Source organism: Lissotriton vulgaris, unplaced genomic scaffold (genome assembly GCF_964263255.1).
Source record: "Lissotriton vulgaris unplaced genomic scaffold, aLisVul1.2 SCAFFOLD_904, whole genome shotgun sequence".
NCBI lineage: Eukaryota > Metazoa > Chordata > Amphibia > Caudata > Salamandridae > Lissotriton > Lissotriton vulgaris.
Genome location: NW_028249865.1, coordinates 609002 through 626106, shown reverse-complemented (window position 1 = coordinate 626106; position 17105 = coordinate 609002). Strand labels below are relative to the sequence as shown.

The 17105-nt window shown below is 46.4% G+C and overlaps 1 protein-coding gene across 1 annotated transcript in view; it reads left to right on the top strand.

Moving 5' to 3' along the window:
• LOC147663467 (transmembrane protein 176A-like) overlaps positions 1-16535 on the top strand; it is a 64222-nt gene extending 47687 nt beyond the window's left edge. The window contains exon 7 of the mRNA XM_086950427.1: positions 13254-16535. Coding sequence (XP_086806553.1) covers positions 13254-13361 — 108 coding nt within the window. The 3' untranslated portion in view covers positions 13362-16535. The remainder of the gene's footprint in view (positions 1-13253) is intronic.
• Positions 16536-17105: the final 570 nt, after the last annotated feature.

The window sequence follows — 17105 nt, the reverse complement described above, 5'->3', positions numbered from 1 at the left end:
GAAGTGGGTTGGGTCGGACTGGGATCTGATTGCTGGACAGTAGCCGGTTAACTGTACACAGTACAGAAAACAATAGGAAGAGAATAGGAAAGTACAGAGTGGAAGAGCAACATACTACTACCATAAGTGATAGCTCATAAGCTCCCTAGGAAAAGATCTTCCTCTCTAAAGAAGAAAAGATTCCAATAAGGCAAGGGGAAGTTATTCGTACTGAATCTTGGAAGACACCAGAGAGATCTAATGGGACAATAGCATCAAGTGGATCTCTGTGCAAGAGGTACTAGGCATCAGAGGGGGCTGGTGACTTCTTGGATTTGAACAAAAGCACACAAGAGCATAGATAGAATAGGCCAATGAGATCAGAATTCATAAACAGGGCTCAGGAAAGGTGGGCTGGATTCGGAGGCACAGAGAATGGGGCCAGATGAACAATACACAATAATCAGGCCCTGCTTCTTAAAAACATGGGATGGAGCAAGCAAGAGAGAATACAGAAAGAGCAGACAGACAAACCTAACTAACTAACAGAAAACAAAAACTACGCAGGAAACTAAGAAAGGTAAATAGTAAGATCAGTAGTTTGCAAAAAGAACTAGAAATGAGGGCATACAGGGTAGAAATGAGCTCACAGGGAGCATACCTCTGATATTTCAGGGAGGAGCACAGATGCCGGAAAAGATCCAGATGATGGGAACTCCAACAAGAGAGTAAATACTGCCTTGGAGAAGCAAGTCAGAAGGCAGAAAAGGAGAAAAGAGAAGTCAGGAATGGAATGCAGATTAGAGATGAGACAGAGGAAAGTTTAGAAAACCTTAAGCATCAGCAAAATCTGCAGGGACCAGCAACCATTGTAATAAACAGAACTCCACCCCCAGGATCTGATGATTGCTGGGTTTGAAGAAGGATTGTACTACGTGGATCATATTGCATTATGACAATAGAGGGAACACCAAGCCTGGAGTGTGAAGTGGAGCGACTTTAGTAGTATGGGTGACAGTGTCCTGGTGTAAACTGCGGCCAAGGCAGGCCCTCCAAAGGCCCTTATAAGCACCACCTGTAATAAAAAATTAGAAGTGAGTTGAAATTATTGCACAGTCACAAATTGGTGGTGTTCTCATCAGGGCAAGTGGTGAGAGGAAGGAAGGGGCTGGCAAGAAGTCTTTAGAGTTTATACACATTTAAGATCTTACATGCTTCTTCTTGTGGTAAATTCTAATTACCTATACGGAATTTATGCGGTAAAGTTCAATAAGAATAACTCCGTCAAAATGAAGAGGCAGAATCCGTGGTATCTGAGGTTTAAAGTGGGGTTTTATTCCTTAAAAAGGAATTGGTTCGAACCAATGGTAGCATGACCCATCGCCACGAGGGTTCAGGGTGGGAATTGCAATGGACATGTACAATGATTTATTAACAAGAAATCGTATATATAGTCATTTCATACAGTAACATTGAATGCAGAAGGCGTAACAGCTGAGAGAAACGAGATAAGAGCAGAAATACGTAACAGGAGGCGTGCACTAGGGCGTACACGGAGGTGTGTGCTAGAAACGTCACATGAAGGTGTCATAAGTGGGTGGATCCCTAGAAGGATCCTGCAGAGTCAGCAAGAACATGTGGCAGAGATGCGCGCGCAGCAGCATGACGTATGATTGACGTGGAACTGGAGGGTGAAGGGGACTTGACATTTAGCCCTACATGTGGAGACAGAAGTCTGGAGTGTCAGAACAACCTAATCCCAAATCATATCTAATATCTGGTGTTTGAGGAACTGTATTATCTAGAAGGAAAAGGTCTCTTGGGCAGAGGCTATTCTATACTGACTGCTAGTGCGTGTATATGCAACTGCGTGTCTACGTGTAAAGCAGGGGGCCATGGGCCTACCATGGTAACGGAGGCTATGAATTACTTGCATGGAGACAGGAAGGCTGGGCCCTTTGCTCTGCAGCTGGGAAGGATGTTTACCTAAACTACTAGACAGGAATGTATTTTTCGAGGAGCGGAGCAGATAACTTGAAGGCTGAATACAGTCTTGGCAGGCCGGCAAGCTGAGCCAGGCACCGCTAGCCGCGCAGGGAGTGGGTGAAAGGTCATAGATACAGATGCAGGTTCAGGCTGCAGCTTCCAGAGGCAGAAGGCAGGAGAAAGCTTGAATGGCAGAAAACAAGGCCCAACTCGCCAGGGCCAGAAAGACGTGAAAGTGTACCATGTAAAGACGTTGGCAAGGCACACTTAGGAACTGAATATCGGACCCATTCATGGTGGATCTGAAAGAGGACATGTTAACGTTGGACACAAATGTATTTGCGTCTTCATAGCTGGTTGTGGAGGGAACTTACATGTACTAGAAGCAGGTACATGGAGCCGGTGGGGTCTACGATAGGGGACACAATTGACCAAAAATTCATATTACCTCATTCCCTCCTTGTCCCCTACGGACCCTTCATGATATATCAATCCTCATTAATCTATCAATCTGTTCATGTAACATCATTTGCTCTTCTTTCTTCTTATGGCGTTTTGAATGAGGACTTGAATGAGGAATACATGATGTGGCGCACAAGCCGCAAAACGCTGGCCCACATTGCAGACATAGGCAACAACTGAATACTATGAGAAGGCCAATACCTAGGAAGGATAGGATTTTCCATCCCCAGGCTGACAACGTTGTCCAGAACCAACCGGACCAAGTCCAGGTGCCTGGATTCTGGTGTATCAGACTTGCAATTTTATGAAGGCGAGTTATGGCTCTATATACTGATGGCACGTTTTCTGGAATGAAAACACAGCAGCTCGACCCGATGACCTTACAGGCTCCGCCTCTATCGGCCAGGATGACGTCAAGGACGAGACGATTTTGAAGAACAACAATCCGCATAGCAGACTGCTCCTCTGTTAAGTTACCTAGGGCAGAAGTAGTTTCATTCACTACAGCTTCAAGGGTTCTAGTTAATTTTCGTATCAGTTTACTATTAAAGACAGCACCTAGGTAGGGAAAGAAACCTTTATTGAAATCTGTATATTGTTCCCATGCCGTTTCAGTGTAGTCGACAATCGGGAGATCTCTCTGGGGTCTATTATGTACTAGATGGGTGTTTCTATGATAATCAGGAGGGGCTAGGAAAACAGGTGGCAGAAGGAATGCGATGTAACAGGTGCCATCCCAATCTAGAGGTAAGCATATATATGCGGTATGACCACAAATGAAGTAGGAATGACGTGAAGCTTTAAAGGTAGACTTGCCCTTATCACTGAATTCGATCACAGTAGTACATCTACTATGACCCAGGTGTACTGAACCATTCTTTCTGACACATAATTCACCTTTGACTGGAAGTACGGACATGGCGGGCAAGACTGGTACTGTTTCGGATTCAACACTGAGAATCATGAGGTTAAGTGTAAAGTTACCTAATCCATATACTTCCTTTTTCTAGATCAGTTCCTGTCCTTTTGGGGAGACCCTCCTTGTCAGGGAAACAGACTTTATGCAAAACGACGTTCAGGTTTCCCCATACCCAGTTACCCTGGTAAACTACGGAGTCTGAATTCAAGGAATTAATCAAACTAAACCATGCCCCACAGGACCCATTATGTGTGAACGGGTACGGAAAAAGAGGCAGAACTCCTTTGTATTTCTGATAGGGAGGGAGTCGGCCACATATCCAACAATTAGTAGCATTGCTGGTCTGATGGGAATGATGTAACATACTAATGAATGTATTGTTGCGCAGCGCAAGTCTGTAAGATAACTCGTGCGGGGGTAGTTCACTAAAAGAATGCTCGGCAGTGACGTTGAAGGGAGAAAGTTCACGCTTGAATATAGGATAGTATATGTGTAGAAGCACACTTGCAGCAATAATCATAAGGCGCAGAAAAAACATAATCAATAAAGTCACAATACAGTGGCTGCGGAGAGATTTGCAATATTCACGTTTCTTGAGCTGTTTCTGTCTATCTCTCTCTCTGTTGGGGTCTAGGGGATACATGTCAGAAAACACGTCTAACCGATTCACCTAGGGGAGGACTTAAACAATTAAACTGTCTGACTTGCTAGACCTCAATTTTTCTTTATACTCCTGCTGTGGAGTTTTCTCTATCAAGGGAAGTTTAGAGTCACTAGAATCTGGACAGTCCTTAGAGGGGGAGGGTGAGTCAGTCTCTGGCAATGCACGAAATTTCTTCACGTGACTTGAGTGCAGCCACCCTTTTCGGCCCTCGACTTTGATTGCAGTCCTCGTGGTGAGAAGTACCAACTTCGGCGCCTGCCACCTGGGCTCCAGCGGACTTTTCCTGTCGAAATTTCTTACAAGGACGATATCTCCTGGAACAACGTCATGCGGTTTCACCTCGGTGTTGTCGGGAAAGGCTGCAGCGACCTGTGAACGACATGATTGTAGTGCAGACATCAAGGAGGCAAGGTAATCTGTCAACATATTACAATCGACATCAGTGATCTTTCTTGGCAAAGGCGTCCCCCACATATTCGGTGGTCTACCAAAGACCACCTCATACGGGGATAGCCCTGTTCTGGAATGTGCGACCATTCTCATATAAAAAAGGGCGACTGGCAAAGCTACGATCCAGTCGACACCCTTCTCCTTACAGATTTTCGCAAGACGAGTTTTCAGGGTCTGATTGTGTCTCTCTACGAGACCTGCTGCTTCAGGATCTCGGACACAGTGGAACTTCCACTGGTAGCCTAGCAGGAGTGATACCTGCTTCATAAGCTCGGACGAGAATGGCTGACCGTTGTCTGAGTACACAACACGGGGCAAACCATATCGAGGGAAGAATTCACGAACCAGCTGCTTGGCAGTGGTCGGAGCAGTGTAATCTGGGACTGGGTATGCTTCTGTCCAACGGGAAAGTGCACATACAACTACGAGGACATATTTGAAACCTCGACAACGTTCCATCTGAATATAATCCATCTGGAGGACTTCAAAAGGGTGATCGGGAGGATGAAAACCACCTTGCTCTACGGTAACGCCTTTACCTGGGTTGAACTGACAACAAATCATGCAAGTACGCACCTTCTGTTTGGCTGCTGCTCGTAAGTGTTTATTAAACCAGAGATGTTGAATACTGTCTAACATGGCTTTTTCTCCTAAATGTGCTGGACTGTGTACGGTATTAATGATAACTTGAACCATAGAGTCGGGGAGAAACCATGTAGATTTTCCCTTCGTCATCCATCCTTGATCTGTCTGGGTCCCTCCTAGTTTAATCCATTTCTTGATTTCATCTGGTGTAGCATGTGTCTGTATGTCAATTACATCTAGGGCGGGATCCTTAACTGTCATGCAATGTGTCGGTGTCGCGACTATTGTCTTTGTCAGGTCAGTGGTGTGAATCTGATTCTGAGCTGTATGTTTTGCGGTTCGGTCTGCCAGGTCATTACCCTGGGAAATAGTATCTGTAACTTTTGTATGTGCCTTACACTTCATGATGGATATCGCTGTAGGCAGATGTATTGCATCTAATAGAGTTTGGATGAGGGGACCGTGTTGAATTTTGGCACCGTGAGAAGTCAAAAAACCTCTCTCTCGCCAGAGGACACCGAAGTCGTGAACAACTCCGAATGCATAACGGGAATCTGTGTATATGTTAACTCTCTTGTTCTTGGCTTGAATACAGGCTTGTGTCAGAGCGATGAGCTCTGCTGCTTGTGCTGAAAGAGTGTCAATACAATTTGTTTCTATGACTTCAGTTTCTGTTGTGACTGCGTAGGCGGCTACTAATTCTCCTGTACTTGATCTCATGCATGAACCATCCACATAGAGTGTCAGGTCTGGATCTGGTAATGGAGTGTCTGTCAAGTCTTGTCTGGGTTTCGTCGTGATAGTAATAACTTCAATGCAATCATGTGCCAATGGATCTGTTTCAGTTAATGGCAAAAGTGTAGCAGGATTCAATGTATTACAACGTCTAATCTCTATGTGTGGCTGAAATAATGTCAATTCATAACCTGTCAATCTTGCTATAGTCAAGTGTTGAGTCTGTGTTCGATTTAAAAGAACTTCCACGGAGTGTGGAACTTGTACTGTCAATGGATGTCCTAACACTATTGAATCACTTTGTCTGATTGCTAGAGCTGTCGCTGCAACTGATTTCAAGCACGCAGGCAGAGCCTGGGCTACTGGATCCAATGTACTAGAGAAGTAAGCACACGGTTTGTGTGAACCTGCTTGATCCTGCGTGAGTACCGACAATGCAGTACCTTCACGTTCTGTGACAAAAAGTGTAAAAGGCTTACTGTAGCATGGTGTCGCTAAAACTGGTGCTTGACATAAGGCTTTTTTTAAGTCGTCAAAAGCTTGTGTATGTTCCTGAGTCCAAGGGAGGACAGTCGAAGACGCTGCCTCCTGAGTTGTTAACTGAATGAGTGGCTTTGCTAGAAATGCATACTGAGGGATCCATTGTCTGCAGTAAGAAGTGAGGCCTATAAAAGCCCGCACCTCCTTTTGTGTCCTGGGTGGTAACATACCTGCAATTAACTGGATGCGATCGGGCGTTAGCTGTCTCCCCCATTTGGACAGCAAGTGACCTAAGTAAACAACTTGCTGAACACAGAATTGCAGCTTCGAAGGGGATACCTTGTGCCCCTTGTCAGCCAAGAAATGTAAAACCGTCAGTGACGCTAGTTCACATTCAGGTTCACTTCGGGCGGTGATCAGCAGATCATCGACATACTAGAGTAGGGCAGTGTTTTCAGGCATGTGTATACTGTCAAGTTGTCTTTTCAGTGCTTGGCTATAGATGCTGGGGCTTTCTGTGAATCCTTGAGGTGCGCGTGCAAATTTGAAGCTTCGTCCATTTAAACAGAATCCGAAAAGGTATTGGCTTTCCGGATCAATTGGGACACTAAAGAAGGCGTTCTTAAGATCAATAACAGTAAAGAACGTTGCTTCAGAATCAATGGCTGTCAATAGAGATGAGATATCTGGGACCACAGGGTACTGTGGTACTATGCATTTATTCAATTCGCGCAAGTCAATAACTAATCGGTAAACTGGTGGTGCATTGGGATCTGTACGTTTAAGAATTGGAATGATAGGGGAATTACATAAATTCGAGTTGGTCTCTACAACCACTCCTTGTGCAATGAGCTCTTCAATGATTTTCAGTAAAGCCACTACAGCATCGGGGGGTAACTTGTATTGTCGAATTCGTGGTAAAACAACACCTGGCTTGAGTGTGACTCGATACGGTGTAATGTGCATACAACCTACATCAGTGGGGCCTTGCGCCCATAAATGTGCAGGTACATTCTGTAATCGGGGGTCAATATCTCTCAACACATAGTGACCTTTAAAGTCACGTAGAAACAACCGTACTCCTTCCGGAGAACAGCAAATAACAGCTCCTAGAGCTTTCAGAGTCTTGATACCTAACAAGTTTTCTGGACATGACTTTGTGAGCAGTAAATCTGTAGTACGTGTTAATGGACCAACTGCAAGGGGAAGTGGTTGCGATACTTCATTAATAATAGGCTTTCCTGAAAAACCAAGGGAAACATTCTGTGAGCCTGAGAGGGGTGCCCCTGGGACCTCGTCATGACTTATCGTTGTACGGCTTGCCCCTGTATCAATTAAAAACCTTCTGTCTTTCCCTAATACTTGACTGTGTACATAAGGACCCTCTTGATCTACAGGAACCTCAATGAGAGGCAAGCCAACTTCCCTCTCTAGGCTGTTTCATGTGTATCGCTGATAATCGGGATAATCAGTCTGGGCATACTGGTACATTTGCTGTGATGCATGTTGAGTTGCAGCAATCGGTTGGGGTTGTGGCACCGCTACTGTCTGTTGTGAGGCTTGCATAGGCTGGATACTCTGTGGTACTTGTTGTTGGACTTGGTCCTGTCTAGGAGGACGCTGTCTCTCTTTAGTTTTTCCAGTAAGTATATTATGTTTCAAAACTGCACAATCGTTTATATAGTGACCTGGCTGTTTGCAATATTTGCATGTCCCTTTAACAGGAGCTGGTGAATTATTTGACTGTGTAGTGCCCTTTTTCTGACCGTCAGCTGGAACTGACTGAGCAACTAACATTTTCATTTTCGTGTCTTTCATGCGTCTCTGTTCGTGTTCGTGTTCCTCTCTAATTCTATTCTGGTGATACTGTAACATTTGTAACATTTGTGAAGGTGTATTTGCTTGCCATGTGCTCTCGACTTTCTGTACACGATTCTTAACTTGGGGCAGGGAATTTTCTACTAGCTTCGTTACGAAAAGATGTGGATATGACTCGCTACTTGCTTTCAGGCCACTATTAATACCAAAACATTTCTCAAATCGGGAATAAAAATCGCTAGTGTCTTCATCGGGTTTCTGTTTACAGGCTGAGATTGCATCCCAGTCCTCCTTTTTAGTTGCTAATAAACGTGGCAATACTTGCACTAACAATCCTGGTAATGCTTTTGATTTGTCCCCAAGCCCTAGGCCTGGGGTACGAGTCTTTTCTTCGTCTTCTAATGCAGCCCAATCTATCTTCTGGTCTCCTACCTCTCAATCCTTTTCCTTGAGTTTCTCGTAGATACCGGAAGGCATTAATACTTTCAATATTTTCATAATGTCGGGGTAGGTGTAATCCCCCATGAGTAACATGTCTTTGATTTCGCGGTGAAAACCTGCTGGGTCTTTATCGTGACAGGGCACTAATTTCTTCATTTCTAACAGTTCCATTTTCGTTATGGGCGTGTACACAAACACGCGTCTAAAGGAATTGTCAGCATTCTGGACTGGATGCACTTCTCGCAAGGGGTTCTGTCTGTCTATGTAATACATTTTTCTGTCTACGGGTGGAGCTGGAACAAACCGAGTATTCAGGAAAGTATTATACCTGTGTCGATGTTCTAGAATTACTTTAATCAAGTCAGTACCTAGACCTCTCCATTGTGGCGAGAGTAGTTCTATCAATATATCAGGTAAGGGACCTGGATCAGAATGTTGGCCTTTGAATAACGTAATGAGATGCTGAACCATATATATGCCAGCTAATTTCTGTTCATCAGGGGAAAGGTTTAAAAAGGTCTGCACTAAACCATCATCACTATATTTATCAGGATCGTCAGTCCATTGTACGGCTGACCTGGCCAGTTCTTGTTCATCCATGGAATTGAGTACATGGTACCCCATTCGTTCCTGAAGTATTCTATCAGCGGCCTGAAATAGATGTTCGGGGTTCTTTGGATTTGACATGGCAGCTTGAAAGATTCTTTTACTTTCCGGACGTACCGGACGCATTGAATTATTATAGGGTCTTCCTTTACCTACATATGCTATCATTTCTCTAGCTGGTAATTGTGTTTGTCCTGTTGCCGTTTCTAGTGTCTCCTCCTCCCCTGAGGATTCGAACTTGTCTGATTCTATTTCTGGTTCTGACTGTCTTTTTTCATGTATTTTTATTACTGCACTTCTGATTCTTGTTTTTTATACAACTCTGTTTATCATGGTTCCCGTCTGCTATATTCTGACCCCATCTATTAAGTGCTCTCATTTCTTCCGGGTCTACACCCGGCCTATCTTGTTCTCTTATTAGGCAGTTTATGAAAAACCGTAATATCTTGGCTTGAGTGTCAACTTTCTGGTGAGCCATGGCCTGGCCAATACTTTCAGGGCCTTCCCCTGTTTGAACAAAATGATATATTCTATCTAGATGGTCAACCATTCCGGGCAGTGTCAATAAAAAGTTGGTAACCCGTCTTAGTCGTACTGATGCGAGCATCAATCTATCGTCATTTTTACCAGGTACTGGATCATATCTACAGTCCGAGAGACGTTCTTTAAGTATGTCATAATCGGCTGATTTAGGTGTACGTTGTTGCGCTAGATCCCTATAAGTCAATCGGAGTGCTGGTGGTGGTGTTTGAAAACCTGTCGCACCTCCCGAGGTGCCAGGACCAAAAGGATTGAAGGGGTTAGTGATCGGAAGAATAGGTGCAGGAAGGGTTGGAGGAACAGGTGCAGGGGGTGGAACGGGAGAAGGAGTTCGCTGCGGAGGTGGGAGTAGATGATTTCGGGGTGGAGTACCATCAGCGGGTGGTGGTTGAGCATGTGGATTTGTATATGCGGGAGCTACGTCGTCTAGATAGGAAGAAAGGAATATGTCCTTTGTGGTCTTGTGATGTACTTTAGTCGGGAGCAAGGGAGGGGGCAGATCCTTCGGTATTTCCGGAGTGACCTTAGGTAAACCCTCGGTCAGCAAAGGATACATACCATTCATAAAAGTGTTTCGTTGTCGGTCTACTTGTTCTGTTTTTACTCGTATCCCCTCCTCAACTAATACATTTTCTTGGGCTTTGTCTGAATCTTCTTTATGTTTCTCTGCTTTTCTGAGTGCTTTCTCTGTGCGTCTGTGCGATTCTTTACGCCATAGTTCAATGGCATCTTTCTGTGACTGTCTGGCTTTCTTCTTCCATAATGCTTCCTCTACTCTCATGATGCACTCGGCATCCCATGTCCCTGCGGCGGGCCATCTTTGATTCTCTGCTAAATCTTTAGTATAGTCTACCCACAAATCGAGATATAATACAGCGTCTAGGCCGTGCTTGTGGTACATAAAGTGCCCTGGAGTGTCCCTAGGCGGAACGGGCACTGCTTCTTCTAGAATCCCTTTTCTAGTTCCTATCTGTCTTAGTTTGGAGAACAGTGGCATGTTTAAGTCGTGCTACTCTGGGCTTGATTCTTACTCGAATTTGGACACAACTAATACAGTAAACACAATAATGCAGATCGAACAATCACTCATACCACGACATTAAAACATACTAAAACATTTCAGAACGAACAATAACAATTAGAATAAAACTAGTTAATTGCATACTGGATATACTGCTAAACAGTACAGATACACCGCTAAAACAGTGCAGACCGGGTCTGCGTACCCAAACCCGTCTTGACCGGCACAAATTAATGCGCTCGTCTAGATGCGTCCCCAGCAACGGTACTCACCGGGAAGCACGGAACAGAAGGCCTCGGAAAACTCGACACTGGACTGGACTCGACTGGACTCGACTCGTGACGTAAGCACTTCGGAACTTCGGAACTGGTGGGCCTCCGGATACCTCGGACTTTGCTCTCTCAGCTAGGCTCTGGTCGGGATCCTCCGCACTCCTCACCGCCTCGTCTGGGTGTCGATCGCAGCCTCAGTCACCTCCGTTGGCCTGAGGGAGATACAGGAAATCCTGCGGGTACGCGTAGTTGTCCGTCAGCGCTGTGGCAGGGGACCGGGCCTGCAACGCACCGCCGGCGCGTGAGGTGGGGGAGGGGTCCCTGTTCGGGCGCCAAATTATGTGGTAAATTCTAATTACCTATACGGAATTTATGCGGTAAAGTTCAATAAGAATAACTCAGTCAAAATGAAGAGGCAGAATCCGTGGTATCTGAGGTTTAAAGTGGGGTTTTATTCCTTAAAAAGGAATTGGTTCGAACCAATGGTAGCATGACCCATCGCCACGAGGGTTCAGGGTGGGAATTGCAATGGACATGTACAATGATTTATTAACAAGAAATCGTATATATAGTCATTTCATACAGTAACATTGAATGCAGAAGGCGTAACAGCTGAGAGAAACGAGATAAGAGCAGAAATACATAACAGGAGGCGTGCACTAGGGCGTACACGGAGGTGTGTGCTAGAAACGTCACATGAAGGTGTCATAAGTGGGTGGATCCCTAGAAGGATCCTGCAGAGTCAGCAAGAACATGTGGCAGAGATGCGCGCGCAGCAGCATGACGTATGATTGACGTGGAACTGGAGGGTGAAGGGGACTTGACATTTAGCCCTACATGTGGAGACAGAAGTCTGGAGTGTCAGAACAACCTAATCCCAAATCATATCTAATATCTGGTGTTTGAGGAACTGTATTATCTAGAAGGAAAAGGTCTCTTGGGCAGAGGCTATTCTATACTGACTGCTAGTGTGTGTATATGCAACTGCGTGTCTACGTGTAAAGCAGGGGGCCATGGGCCTACCATGGCAACGGAGGCTATGAATTACTTGCATGGAGACAGGAAGGCCGGGCCCTTTGCTCTGTAGCTGGGAAGGATGTTTACCTAAACTACTAGACAGGAATGTATTTTTCGAGGAGCGGAGCAGATAACTTGAAGGCTGAATACAGTCTTGGCAGGCCGGCAAGCTGAGCCAGGCACCGCTAGCCGCGCAGGGAGTGGGTGAAAGGTCATAGATACAGATGCAGGTTCAGGCTGCAGCTTCCAGAGGCAGAAGGCAGGAGAAAGCTTGAATGGCAGAAAACAAGGCCCAACTCGCCAGGGCCAGAAAGACGTGAAAGTGTACCATGTAAAGACGTTGGCAAGGCACACTTAGGAACTGAATATCGGACCCATTCATGGTGGATCTGAAAGAGGACATGTTAACGTTGGACGCAAATGTATTTGCGTCTTCATAGCTGGTTGTGGAGGGAACTTACATGTACTAGAAGCAGGTACATGGAGCCGGTGGGGTCTACGATAGGGGACACAAGTGACCAAAAATTCATATTACCTCATTCTGGTTCACTGAAAACGTAAGCAGGTTTTAAAATAATCCATAACATGACTGTATTTAATTGAGTCTGGTCAAGCGTCACTGCCCTCGAGAGTGACGTCCCTTCAAAGCACTCGATAGGGTATGTTCAATGGATTCATTCAATGACAATTTTCTTCAGGTTTTATCCATGGGTAGTTTATTTTCTATTATACGTTGGTCTGCACATTATTTCATCATAATATTTCAAAACATATATTTTATTCTGCCAATGCATTTCGGGCATTCGCCCTTCTTCAGGGGATTGTTCCTGCAATCAATGCTTCGCGTTGCGTAACGATCCATGTAACGGTCAAGTCGGCTTTCGGGTGTTGGTGAAGGTGAGCCGAATTAAGGTGCTTCGTCCTGCTGTGATGTGCGGCAGGACGAAGCACCTTAATTCGGCTCACCTTCACCAACACCGAAAGCCGACTTGACCGTTACACAGATCGTTACGCAAGAAGGGCGAATGCTCAAGTCCCCCGAAATTAAATAGAAATTGGGGATTTTCTCCCATTAATCATCAATAAGTAAGAGCATCTCATCTGTTCTGAGTCAGAGCACTGGTGGGACCGTCCTCAGGTTTGCTGAACATAGAATTCTTGCCTCTCTGACTTTTCGGCAAAGTGCCAGAGATGCTGCGGAGTGGGATTTTCACTCCCTTTCATGAGGTACCCCTCTATGCCTGATCAGTACCCTCACGTTGCTGCATCTTGTTTCAGGAGGAAGAGGAGACCATGGAGGACAGCACCGTGGAGTCCTCGCTGCCCGCGCTTCTGCCGCCTGCCTATGAGGAGAAGCAGCTGCCGTCCAAGGTTCAGACTATTTGAGAGTCAGGAAGGATCTGAACCAGCAAGTCTTGACCTAAAGTGCCACTGAGGCCTGCACAAGTGCCACTGAGGCCTGCACAAGTGCCACTGAGGCCTGCACAACACCAAAGATTAGCTTCTTTGCGAAACATGATGTACTCCTTAATGTTTTGATTTTTAACTGTGTCTAAATCTTTCACTTGGCATCTTCAGTCTCCTTTGGCATCTCTAAAAACTCCCATCCTCATGTGCCTTTTCCTCGCACCCGTCCCAAATGCTCTCCTTCTCGTCTCACCATGTGTACTTGACTCAGTTCTGTCTCATACCTTCTGCTATTCTAGATTGTCTCTGTCACTCTCTTCTATGTCGACCCTTTCTAACTCCCTTTATGCTTCTCATGCTGTGCACATTTCCCATTGCTGCTTAGTTACACAGCCTCCCTCTCTAGCATCTTTACATCAATCTTCAGAAGCACCACCCTCTCTTTATAAATAATTGGGTGACATCTCCTAACTCTCTCAGTTCAAATCATCCCCTGTCTCTGCATCACTCCCTCTATAGCACCGCCAGTCTCTTTGTTAGTCCCTCAATAGCCTCACGTGTTTCACTTGTTTACAGCACTCCCTCCATATCATCACCTGTCTCTCCATCACTCCCTCTACATCACCACCAGTCTCTTTGTTACTCAATCTATAGCACCACCAGTCTATTTGTTAATCCTTCCATAGCATCTCTTGTTTACATGATTTCTTCCATAGCGTCACCTGTCTTTGCATCATTCCCTCTACTGCACCACCAGTCTTTCTGTTACTACCTAAATAGCACCACATGCTTACATCTCTCCTTCTATAGCCTCACCTCTCTCTGCATCACTCCCTCTACACCATTGTCAGTCTCTTTGTTACGCCCTCCATTGTATCACTTGTTTACATAACTCCTTCCATAGCTTCACCTGTCTCTGCATCACTCCCTCTACAGCATCAATTGTGTCACTTGTCCAGCATCCCTCCCTCTACAGCATCCATCTCATCACCTTTCTCTGCATCGCTCTCTCCACAACGTCCATTGCATCACCATCTCAGCATTGCTCCCTCCACAGCGTCTCCAGAATGTCTCCCTCCATTGCATCCACTGTCTCAGCATCGTTCCCTCTACAGCTTCCATTGCATCGCGTGTCTCAGCATTACTCCCTCCACAGCATCCATCGCATCGCTCCCTCTACACCGTCCATTACATCACGTGTCTTTGCATCGCTCTCTCCACAGTGCCCATCGCATCGCTCACTCTTCACCGTCCATCGCATCACGTGTCTCTACATCTCTCTCTCCACAGCATCCATTGCATTGCGTGCCACAGCATCGCTCCTTTTACACCGTCCATCACATCGCGTGTCTCAGCATCGCTCTCTTCACAACATCCTTCACATCGCGTGTTTCAGCATCGCTCCCTCTACACCATCCATCACATCACCTGTCTCTGCATCGCTCCCTTTATACCGTCCATCGCATCGGGTGTCTCGGCATCGCTCCCTCTACACTGTCCCTCGCACCACGTGTCTCGGCTTTGCTCCCTCTACAGCGTCCACCGCATCGCTCCCTCTACACCGTCCATCGCATCGCGTGTCTCAGCATCGTTCCCTCTACACCGCCCATCGCATCACTCCCTCTACACCGTCCATCGCACTGCATGTCTCAGCATCGCTCCCTCTACAGCGTCCATCGCATCGCAAGTCTCAGCATCTCGCCCTCTACACCGTCCATTGCATCGCGTGTCTCAGCATCGCTCCCTCTACACCGTCCATTGCATCGCGTGTCTCAGCTTCACTCCCTCTACACCGTCCATCGCATCGCGTGTCACAGCATCTCTCCCTCTACACCGTCTATTGCATCGCGTGTCTCAGCTTCACTCCCTCTACACCGTCCATTGCATTGCGTGTCTCAGCATCGCGTGTCTCAGCATCGCTCCCTCTACATTGTCCCATGCATCGCGCGTCTCAGCTTCACTCCCTCTACACTGTCCATCGCATTGCGTGTCTCAGCATTGCTCCCTCTACATTGTCCAATGCATCGCGCGTCTCAGCTTCGCTCCCTCTACACCGTCCATTGCATCGTGTGTCTCAGCATCGCTCCCTCTACACCGTCCATTGCATCGCGTGTCTCAGCATCGCGTGTCTCAGCATCGCTCCCTCTACATTGTCCAATGCATTGCGCGTCTCAGCTTCACTCCCTCTACACCGTCCATCGCATCGCATGTCTCGGCTTTGCTCTCTCTACACCGTCCATAGCATCACTTGTCTCTGCATTGCTCCCTCTACACCGTCCATTGCATCTCGTGTCTCAACATCGCTCCCTCCACACCGTCCATTGCATCGCGTGTCTCAGCATCGCGTGTCTCAGCATCGCTCCCTCTACATTGTCCAATGCATCGCGCGTCTCAGCTTCACTCCCTCTACACTGTCCATTGCATCGCGTGTCTCAGCATCGCTCCCTCTACATTGTCCAATGCATCGCGCGTCTCAGCTTCGCTCCCTCTACTCCGTCCATTGCATCGCGTGTCTCAGCATCGCTCCCTCTACACCGTCCATCCCATCGCGTGTCTCAGCAACGCTCCCTCTACATTGTCCAATGCATCGCGCGTCTCAGCTTTGCTCCCTCTACACCTTCCATTGCATCTTGTGTCTCAGCATCGCTCCCTCTACACTGTCAATTGCATCGCGTGTCTCAGCATCGCTCCCTCTACATCGTCCAACGCATCGCGGGTCTCAGCTTCACTCCCTCTACACCGTCCATCGCATTGCGTGTCTCGGCATCACTCCCTTTAGAATCCACCCCATTGCCTGAGTCAGCATCTTTCCCTCCTCTGCATCTATTTTATTTCATGGCTTCAAACTCCCATCATTCCTATTATCCCTTGCATCTTTCCAGTGCCTTATTACTTCCAAACTTCCTACCTCTCCTGCCCTCCTCTGCACAGCTCTTACATCTCCTGCTTCCCCTTGCATCCCCCTCACTTCCTGTTTCCTTGCTTCTTCTCCTCTCTAAGCATCTCCTTCTCTGCCCGCCCCACTGAGCTCTTCCTTTACCTCTCTTGCCCACACTAGACCTCCAGTCCCTCATCTGAAGATTATGTCTTTGCTGATATGCCGCTCGCAAAGCTTCAAATACAGAAAATAAAAACAATCATTGACAAAGCCAATACATTTGTTGTTTTTTTGGGGGGGATTAAAGTGCTTTCCTTTGATGAGCGAGACTGTGTGTGGATGGGTGAGTGGAATAATGTGATAAAGAGTTAATAGTTCAATACATGGATGGATGTGTTAGTGTATAGATGGAAGGGTGGGTGTGTGTCTGAGTGCATTTATGGCTGAATGAGCCACTGCATATATAAAAGAATGACAGAGTACATGAAAGAATAGATGAGTGTATGGATGTAGGAATGCATGAAGGAGTGTATGCATGGCTAGGCAGATGAATGGGTGAGTGCACAGAAGGAAGAGTGAATTAGCAAGTCTATAAATGGTTGAATGAGTTGGGAGTTGATGCTGAAAATAATCTATGAATTGCCCCTAAGATGCCAAGGCCAACAGTATAACCAGTGCAGGAAAAGAGGGAGGCCCAGCTGGACCCAGTTCTGGCAGCAATTTCTGAGCCCGATCTGGGATCCCACTGTGCCTGACAAATATGCTGAATTTGTTCTGGTATCATTTTCCAATGCAGGGACACATTACATCAACGCCCACACATTTTCTGATTTCTATTCGGAGCA